Source organism: Ovis aries, chromosome 11, assembly GCF_016772045.2.
Source record: "Ovis aries strain OAR_USU_Benz2616 breed Rambouillet chromosome 11, ARS-UI_Ramb_v3.0, whole genome shotgun sequence".
Classification (NCBI taxonomy): domain Eukaryota; kingdom Metazoa; phylum Chordata; class Mammalia; order Artiodactyla; family Bovidae; genus Ovis; species Ovis aries.
In genome coordinates this window covers 50,710,417-50,720,330 of record NC_056064.1, presented here as the reverse complement: position 1 = coordinate 50,720,330, position 9,914 = coordinate 50,710,417, and the positions used below count along the sequence as shown (strand labels likewise).

The following is a 9,914-nucleotide window of genomic DNA, read 5'->3' as shown; positions in this document are numbered from 1 at the left end:
CATGGCTTTGGGGAAGGGTCTGATCAGATGGCCCAAGAGTTCTCTGAATAGAGACCGAGATCAGAGTGACACTGAAAGATGCCTGCAGATAGGTCAGTTACACTCCTCTCAAGGCCAAACATCTATGAATGAAAGAGGCATCTGCGGTGGTGTGGCCAGACAGGCCAAGTTGAAGGGGCCCAGCAGCCAAGTGTTTTCTGGGCTTGAGTTAAGCTGACCTCACCAATGCTGATTTACCTACTGAAACAAGAAACCAGTGGCACAAGTTCTAATCCCCCTTGTTGAGGTTGGTGCTCAACCCCTAGGGCAGTGGAAAGCCACTGTGCTTCTGGGTTGGACCCAGCATGAGCGCACCATATGCAGTCTGTCCTTTGCCCTAAGACCAGCTCCCACTTGGCTTTTGGAATTAGAAGTGAGGACTCCTCTCAAGACACACGACTCTGAATTCCTCCTCTACCCCCCTCACCCTGCCCCCAAGTGCAACCTGTTCTTGGCTTGTGTTATGACCACCAATCTTTGTGGGTGACATGCCCATACCAATTTCTACTCTGATCCTCCCAGACTTCCAACACCAAGGGAACTATACTGAGATTGTCCCAGAGAAAATGACCATATGGGCAAGTGGACTGCAAGGAGATGGGCTAAGCCAGTCAGGCCTCACCACCCTGCTTCTGCTTCAGCCCTGACTGGCCAGGCACTGTGAAGTTGGTCACTGCTCTGCCCCACTCCCTTCGGCTTTGGAGGACTAACAGGCTCCTGGCCCCAAACCCAGGCAAACCCCACACTCTGTGATACTAGGATTTATGACCATCAACAGTCTATCCTGAACAGTGAGGGGTCCCTGAATGCTGATCACCCTGGAGGGTAGACATGAGCAATGGGCTTAGCCAGCTCAAGAGGTGATGCAAAGGCAGAGACCCCTCATGTGGGTGTCCCCGGAAGGCCTGTGGCAGGATGTGAGACAGCAGAGCATGCTGTGGACAGTCAGTTGGTCTCTATGCCACATGGAAGCTGTATCATCTTCCAAGGACAAACTACTGACAGACAGCACTGGGGGCGTGGTCGGGGGGGACAGGACACAGCATGTACAGGCAGTGCCAATTGCTTCCCATAGCAACATGGAACGCCAACATGTTGAACGTGCCAAGAAAAGGGGTGGCAGGACCCTGTGTTCTATTTCCAAGCAAAGCAGTACCTTCCATTTGCTTGATTTCGAGAGGAGGGGGCTGTTCCAGAACCTTGTTACTTCATAGAACCAATAAGGTCAGCAGCCTGAGCCATGCAGAAGGCAGAACACTGCCAGTAAAAGCAGGTAAACTCAGGGACAGGGCTGGAGCCGGGAGATGAGGCCACTCACCCCAGTCCAGAAGCTAAGCTGGGCCTGCCTCACCTAGGGCCCCTTGGACATCAGTGGTGGCGTTTCTCATATATGTGTTCAAGGAGCAGTGAGTCGGTGGCCAAAGGACAGTCGGCTGTAAGGTGTGTGTGAAGGCTCGACAAGTAATTCAGGCCAGGCAGCATGTCCTCTCCAGGCCTTGCTCCCCCTGCATCTGTGCAAGTTCTGGGCTTTGTCCTCCACCTGCTGCCTGGCTGCCTGCACCTGACCCACCAAAGGCCAGGAGCAGCCACATGGCTGATGGTGGGAAGGGTGCAGGAAAGGCACAGAGGCGGCCAGGCTCTGCTCTTCCCATGGACATCATGCTGGGAGCACAGGGCTAACGAGCCTGGGCAGGAGGGGGGGTCTCTATCCTTCATACTCTAAACACATCAGCAGAGGACAGTGATGTGTGGAGAGGAAGTCGTCAAGTCACCCGACAAGGTAGGCAGGTCAAGATCAGGGCAGGGAGAGGCCTCAGGGCCCAGGAAGGACAAACGGGGCGCTGACAGTCGCTTCAGGTGCTTTTATTGGTTCACTTGCAGGGCTGGAGTCCAGGCAACGCTACTGCAAACCCAACCGACACACACCTGCAAGACCCAAGTGGGAGCACGGGGAGCAGACTGGTCAGTGGAGGCTGGGCACCTCGTCACCCTTCGCTGAGTTATGGCGCCTGGTGGCATGAGAGGGTGTGTCCACATGAGGGCAGGTAGGATGCAGGTGGGGCTGGGGGCCCCCTCCCTTGTGTAAAAGGAGATGGCTAAGCTGCCTGGGCCTGAGTCTGCTGGCAGGGTGCCCCCACTCCTTATGCTGACCCCTGACTGTCTTTGGACAATAAAGTGCATTACTGAACAAAGAGTGACTCAAAACCAGAAGCAGAGAAATCACAACACTTTTTCTTTAGCTAAAAGACAGATGGAAATGAACTATGCAGATGCCAGAACTTCAGGGCGAGCGGGATATTGGTCGGAGAGAAGGTAAAGACCAGAACAGGTGGAGGAGGAGCGGCGGGGACCGCGTGGCCTGAGGTTAGTGCGCTCCCACTCCTCCTGCAGACTCACGTCTGATCAAAGGAGCAGGTGACCTGGGCCAGAACACGTGCCCAGCTTTCTGGCCGGCGGCCACAGATGAGCTGGGGAAACGGGGCTCTGCGCCTCGTGCCCCTAGAATAGGTCCAACCCACTGGCCGCTTGAGTGTCCTATGCCAGGTCAACCCGGAGGTGCCAGGCACACCCCTGCCACAAGTGAACACAACACCCAGGTGTGCTCTGTTCACAGGCCAAGGGTGAGGGAGGGCCACAGAGATTTGCATCCTGCCCTGGGACAGAGATATGAAGTCCTCAAGCAGCCTGTGTCTGGGTCCACCTCTCCTGGGGATGGGTGCAGTGCAGCTCAGAGATACAGGGTTTTTTTTTAAGGCAAAGAGGCATCAGGACATCCACAGCTCCTGGGGAAGGGCCAGACTGGAACCCAGCTGTAGAAGAAATGCGGGACCCTAGAGCATGTGCAAGGTCTGACCACCTTTGTCCTGGGATGGCCTGGACCCACACCTCAGCATAGGACCCACTTTCCAACAACCCAGCAGCAGCTCCACAGCCCTCTACAACCAGGTTCCTACTCCCTGACCTGGCTTGTAATGTGGCCTTGTCAGAGGCCAGGGTCTAGGCAGGACAAGAAGGAATGGTGTGGGGACAAAAGGGACCAGAGCTTCCAGCCCTGCCTGGGGCCACCCAGCTCACCCGATGCAGGCCTGGTCAAGTGTTGGCTGCCTGAGGGGCTGCCTGCTCAGTGGGGGACACTGCCAGGCTCCGGCTTGGTCCTGGGTCTGCAGCTGTGCCAGCCGTGTGGCCTGGCAGGAAAGTCTCAGGCACTGAGGTTCACTTGTGAGGAGACCTGACTGTGGGTCCCCCGTCCACTCACCCAGGCTGCACACACCTCCAGGAACTCATTAAAGGAGGGACGAAGGTGGAAACTAGTCTCTCTCACTCCCCTTTTACGCAGTTTTTCTTTAAAAAAAAAAATAAATAAAAGTCTTCTGGGCAGGAATTACTGATTAACTGTTATTACAACCAAAGCAGACTTTAAAACCCCCCATGGACGCTGGGTGGGAGCAGGAAAGGGCGGGCAGCAGATTCACCTGCAGACCAGGCTGACAGGAGGCCATAAGCCCGTGGCCACACATTTCCACTGCATGATGGCTACCAGAAGGGGAAGAGGTGGCCCTCACAGGCAGGGTCTGCCCCAGAGCATCAGGGTACAGAGGTCACCAAGAGCTCCCAACCAAAAACATGGGAGGAGCAGGAACAAAAAGCATCCAAGGAAGGGGAAAAGAAAGCTGGATGGTGGCAGCGAGCCCTCCCACCCCCTCGATTCCAGGTGATGATTCAGAGGCACCTAGTCCTTCTACCACAGTGGGGGCTGCTGTGGGGCGGCCGGGTGAGGCCACACCATGCCTCCACCAGGAGACTGGTTTTAGCCCGCAGAGCACCAGCCTGATTCCCTCTCTCCAGGGAAGCCTGGTGCTGAGAAGCTTCCTGGGTCAGAGACCCCAGGGCAGCCGCCCCCGCCTTGCCTTCAGGGCTGCTGAGGTGGGGCACGGTCACAACAATCTCGGCTTCCGAGAGGGCTGGGGTGGGCCCAGTCCTGCCAGCAGGGCCCGGGAGCCCTAGGTCCTGGGGAGGCTGCACATCTCGCAGTGGCCGGTGCCCGGCTGGTTCATGAAGGTGCAGTGCTGACAGGCCCACATGGCAGACGAGGTGGCATGTGTGGAGCCCCCGACGGCTCCGTACTCTTGGAGGCCTGGAAGCTGCACACCAACTGTGCCTGTGGGGCAAGAAGAGAAGCAGTATTCATCCATTTTGCACAGGGAAGATGCCCCACCCCGTCTGAGAGTTCTGCACAGCTGCTCATCAGGACAGGAGTGGACCTGAACAGCAACTGCCATGGGCGTGGACGAACGCGGCTTGAGAGCCCCCACCTTGGGTCCCCTGCTCTCTCTCACACACAGAGCCCTGCTAAGGAAAGCTGCTGTCTGCTGAGCAGGAAGCTGCCGGCTGTGGCCACTCACACACCTGCCCACTGCCTCCAACCAGCTGTGTCAATGGCTCCTTCCTTTTCATTGCTGAGGAGCAGTACGTGGTATGAAGAGCATCTCTGGTTATCTGTCTCCCTCCTGATGCACACTTGGGTCACTGCCAGTTTTAAGCTATTGTGAACAAAGCTGCCATGAATATTCTTAACGCAAATCTTCGTGCGGATCTGTGTTCGCCTGTCTCTCGGGTAGCAGTGGGCTGGCTGGGTCATCCTTACCCGGGCGCGGGAGAGGCTCCAGCTGCTCTGCGAGTGTGTGAGCACGCCATGCAGCCAGTGTCCGCATCTCATCTCACAGCATGTAATGGCAGCTTATTTACTTTCCACTTTTCTGATGACTGATGGTGACCTTACTGAAGCTCTTTTTGTGGAACATTTTCTATGGCTTATCTTCTAGTCTGTACCTTGCCTTTTCAAATTTTAGACAACATTTCTTCACGAGCCCAAGTGTTTCATTCTGATAAAGTCTACCTGACCAATCTTATAGTCAGTGTTTTTCTGTCCTACCTTCAAGGTCCTGAACATGTTCAACTTTTTTTTTTTTAACATATATCTTTATAGTTATAGATCTTACCATTAGGTCTATCAGCCTGTGATAGACCTAATGTCCCAGCCTGTATTGATTTTTTGTTTCTTTGATTAAAAAAAAAAAAATCTTTAGCTTCTGCTGTTGCAGCACACAGGCTCAGGAGCTGCAGCTCTCCAGACCTAGAGCTCATGGGCTTCAATATCTGTGGCACACAGGCTGTTGCTCCACAGCATTTAGAATCTTCCTGAACCAGGGATTGAACCCTGTGTCCCCTGCACTGGCAGGCAGATTCTTAGCCACTGTACCACCAGGGAAATCCTATGTTGATTTTTATATATGAGGTGTACTGCAGAAGTCCAAGTTCATTTTACCCACACAGATACCCATTTGCTTCAACATGTTTTCCTAAAAAGGGTGTATCTCACGTAATCATTCAGGTGCCTTGTTATCACCCAGTTCTCAACTCGCCATCTGGCCCATTAGCCTATTTATTCTCATGCCAAAGGCACCCTGTTTTAACCATGGCAGCCTTACTATTGAAAACAGACAGTCCACATCCTCCAGCTTCATTTTTTAAAAATATATTTAGTTACTTGGCTGCACCAGGTCTTAGTTGTGGCACATGGGACCTTCGATTTTCACTGCAGCATACAGGATCTTTAGCTGTGGCATGCCAACTCTTAGCTGCAGCATGTGAGTTCTAGTTCTCTGACCAGGGATCGAACTTGGACCCTCTGCGCTGGGAATGCAGAGTCCAATGGCACCCAACTCCAGTACTCTTGCCTGGAAAATCCCATGGATGGAGGAGCCTGGTGGGCTGTAGTCCATGGGGTCGCTAAGAGTCGGACACGACTGAGTGACTTCACTTTCACTTTTTACTTTCATGCATTGGAGAAGGAAATGGCAACCCACTCCAGTGTTCCTGCCTGGAGAATCCCAGGGATAGGGGAGCCTGGTGGGCTGCTGTCCATGGGGTCGCACAGAATCAGACACGACTGAAGTGACTTAGCAGCAGCAGCAGCCACTGGACCACCTAGAAGTCTCTTCTTTTTTCATGATTGTTTTCTAGGCCCTCTGCACCCCCAGATAAATTTTACAACTTTTCCCTCCTCTCTTCCCTTGCAAAATAAATATGTCTAAGGGGAATGATGATTGAGATTGTACCAATTAATTTTGGGAAAACTGACATCTTAGAAATATCTTGCCTTCCAGTCCAGAACAGTGGTATTTCTTTACGATCTATTTAGCTCTTCTGGCAAAGTGTCAGCTTTCAGCAGAGAGCTCTTATATGGCACCGGTAGACTGTGTCATGAGATCGCTCGTGTTCTGTGACCCTGCATCTGCGAAGGGTACTCCATTGCTAATTTACGTTACCAACCCCTGTGCAGTGAGCAGAGTTCTTTGAGTACTGTATCTGTTGACAGCATTTGACAACCACACAGCACGTTTTAGCCAAGTGACAGGCACTTTCCCAATAGAGGCTCTAGGCCAGTGGGTCCAGACCATATCATCCTGCTGCTGTGAGACTGATGCTTGAATAGGTTTGGGTTTCTTCCCACCTAAGTATGAGGCGTGGAGCCAATGGGACCCAGCTCCTACGGGGTCACTAGCTTTTCATTAGTTTCTAGTGAGGATGGCAAGGCACACCACATGCTCAGACTGAATCCTTTCCTGATCTAGTTTTCTTTTCTCCCAACTGGGCCAGTGCTTATCTAGGAAAACCTCTTGGTCAAGCCACTCTCCTTTCCCAGCTTCCCTGTGTGCTCTTTCTGGAGCTCTCTTTTTAGAGAGAGGGTTCCAAACCACTAAAGCTGCTGCAGTCAATGTTTCTGTGTGAGGCATCTGAAGAATAACACCAGGAGCTGGAAGAGCCCAGTACGTGGGAGAGCCGGACCAGGAGCTGAGACCCTGGCCAGCAACTCACACTGTCCACCCAAGGACATGAGGCCATGGGCTTCACTGTAGGAATTTGGTGATGACATTGGGTCCTCTGTTTCAGAACGTGAGGGCAAGAATTAGATGGCACGTCCAGCTCTTTTACCATTTGGCTGTCAGAATCATATAAAAAGAAAACTTAAACAGAACAGTAACACGGTGAATTCCAAGGCTCCTCAACCCCTGAACTTCCAGGTACTCAGTGTAGAGAAAGTAAGATACCCCATGGGGTTCCCTGTGGCTTGGGTTCCACTGAGGGTTTCCTGACTAACTCTGGCCCTCCAGATTGAGAAAATGTTTAAACACTTTTTAATATGTACTTTCAGGTGTGTTTTCAGGGGGCATTGCAGTTCTTCTGAAAGCCACAGGGCAAAGGGCCACCGGGGTCACCACCCTCTCGAGCTCTTGACAAGGGCACTGGGAGTATGGGAGCAGCTGGATGGAGGCTGATGGATGGAGGCTCTCACTCTGAAGACACAAGATCCCCTAATTCTATTCTCTTTTCCTCCTTCTCCACCAAGAATACTCTGAGGATTGATGGGGAAAGGGGAACAGAAAAGCCTGAGGAGCCCAAAAGCTCTCTGCACTCAGCACTTAGGTGAGTGTGAAATTCCTGTTCACCTAAAACAATGACTTTCAGACTACTCCTAAGATGCTTAAAGAATCATGTACAAAAATCCATAGAACTGTGTACCCAAAATGTGTGGCCTTAACACATATGTTACAGTGATAAAAACACCTGTGGGCCCCAGCAAAGGTCTGTCTGTGCTTGTTCCACTGCCCATGATGCCATCAGGATACATTTGGGGTCCAGTTTCCAGGGCCCAGGAAGAAGTACTGGGCCCTGAAGGGCAGGAGTCTGAGCCCTGGTCATGGGGGTTGCAGGAGGGGAGGACACTTACTGCAGAGCTGCTCAATGGTGGCCCATTGCTCAGACTTCTTCCAGGTCTGGGCAAGCTCCTCGTTTCTGGTCCTCACAGCCTCCAGCAACAAGCTAATGCTGTCCTGCAAGAAGCCAGAAAGATTCCAACTCGCTTCACTGACAGTGGACAGACTTGCTCACAAGATTTTCCTTCCCAATATCAAGACACACTTAAGGGAGAATTGTGAAAACCTCCCAGGCCGTCACATGAAACGCGAAACAACACACACTTAGTCTATAAAGGCAAGTGCTAAATTGAGCTAAAGTGTAAATTCTTCCCAGAGAGCCCCAAGGTGAACACTGTGCTGCCCTCTCCTGGGCTGCCTGCTCCACCCCCTAAGCAGTCACAGCTCACAGGCCTTCTCCTGAGGGCCTGGGCAGACAGGCAGGAGCCCCGTGGCCATGAGGCCCACCCTCATCCCTCTCGCCTCCCTCAGTCCTCTGTCTTCATCGCGTCTATATCTCAGTGCGCTTCGCAACCCAGAACTCCAGGGCAAAAGTGCAGAGAACTGAATAGCGTTTATAATTAGAAACTTACAAAGCCTTCCAGGGCCTCTCAGGCAGTACCTTCAGAAAACGCTTCCTAACAGATGACTGCAACAACAGCACAGTTTCCAGTGAGAAGGCCCTAAGCTCTCACCACCTTCCCAACCGGACAGGCAGCAGCTGAGCCTGGGACTGGAGCTGCAACTCTCTGGGCTAAACAGGGAAGGCAAAGCTAGTGTGAAGCCTCAGGATGCCCAGTGTCAAGTATCACAAGTGAGCAGTCTGGACAAAAACAAACACAAGATCAACCCAGCAGGACACAAGAACAGCTACAGAAAAGCAGTGGGAGGAAGGGGCCTCGCCCTTCTATTCTGTCTCCTTGTAGAAATGCGTTTCTTTGGGTCTCAGGCAGAAAAAGGGCCAAAGTAAAAGGACAGCCACAACACAACCCATGCAAGAGGCTTCCTGACTGGACCCGCTGCTCCTGTGCTGCTCAGAAAGCAGCTGCCATCTGTAACACTTCGCCCTCATCTCCCCACAAAGTATGTCTTAAAAACGCCAACTGTGCAGCTGTGCGCCTGGGGCCTGGATGCTGGCCAACCTTCTGGGCCAAGGTGATAAACCAGAGCTGATTCGGGAGAAGGGGGGATCAGGAAGAAGCAGAGGCTGGGGTTCTCAAACTGTTTCAACAGGAATTTTTTAACTGTGGATTTCTAATGCTTCCCTTAGAAGCTAAGTGGCCTCTGCGTCCCATATGATTTGTCCTCTGTCATGGAGGGCAGACACTTTTGAACAAGCTATTCTAGTGCAAACTCTAAAACTGAGAAAGTCACCTATCCAGGCCCTTGTGCAAAGCTGCTGCCCACAGGACAGGTTAAGGGGGCCTTAGCTGCTCCGGTGCTGCCCAGAGTGCTCCAGTCTGAGGACAGAAGCCCACCTGGCTCGTACCTGCAGAGGCATGACGTCGTTGGTGACCAGGAACAGCAGGAGGTGGAAATCCGAGATAGTGTCCAGGAACACAGATGAGGTGTTCTGGGACAGGTAGGTGGCCAGGCTGTGGAAATCCTAGAGATCCAGGTAAGAGGGGGAGGAGGAGGAGACAGACACAAGCACCCGTTGGTCCCAGGTCAGAGTTGGAGGAGAGCCACTGTCCTACAAAGACGAGACTGAGCACATTGAGCGCTGAGGGATGGCCCACCCCCTCTCCTTCTAGAACCATTTACTGGGAGCCAGGGGTTGAGGAACACAGCTGCAGAGGAAAACTTCCAGGAAAACACTCGGGACATCTGACTTATGGAAGAGTACTGACCCAGCTGTGAGACACATTCAAACTCACCTCTGGGGTGGAGTGGGAGTGGGGAGGGCCACGTGGTGCTGCGAGAAGCCCTGTCTGTCCGGGTGCACTGTTGACCAGGGCAGCAGAGTGGTGAGGAACAGGAATTGGGGCAGAGGGATGGGGGGACTATATGACACTAACACTTTCAATGGGACTGAAGCAGGACGTTCAAGGGTGCTACCCCAGTCAGTGGCCCTGTTCCTCCACCAGCACCTGGCCAGGTGGGCAGTGAGGAAACCAA

The 9,914-nt window shown here is 52.9% G+C and overlaps 1 protein-coding gene across 2 annotated transcripts in view; it reads right to left on the bottom strand.

Moving 5' to 3' along the window:
• Window positions 1-1,886: 1,886 nt before the first annotated feature.
• Window positions 1,887-9,914, bottom strand: part of NPLOC4 (NPL4 homolog, ubiquitin recognition factor) — a 53,199-nt gene continuing 45,171 nt past the window's right edge. For both annotated transcript variants that reach the window (XM_015098918.3, XM_042256750.2), the window contains 3 exons: window positions 9,286-9,402; window positions 7,832-7,934; window positions 1,887-4,198 (listed from right to left, as the gene is read on the bottom strand). In XM_015098918.3, coding sequence (XP_014954404.1) covers window positions 4,041-4,198; window positions 7,832-7,934; window positions 9,286-9,402 — 378 coding nt within the window. In that variant the 3' untranslated portion in view covers window positions 1,887-4,040. The remainder of the gene's footprint in view (window positions 4,199-7,831; window positions 7,935-9,285; window positions 9,403-9,914) is intronic.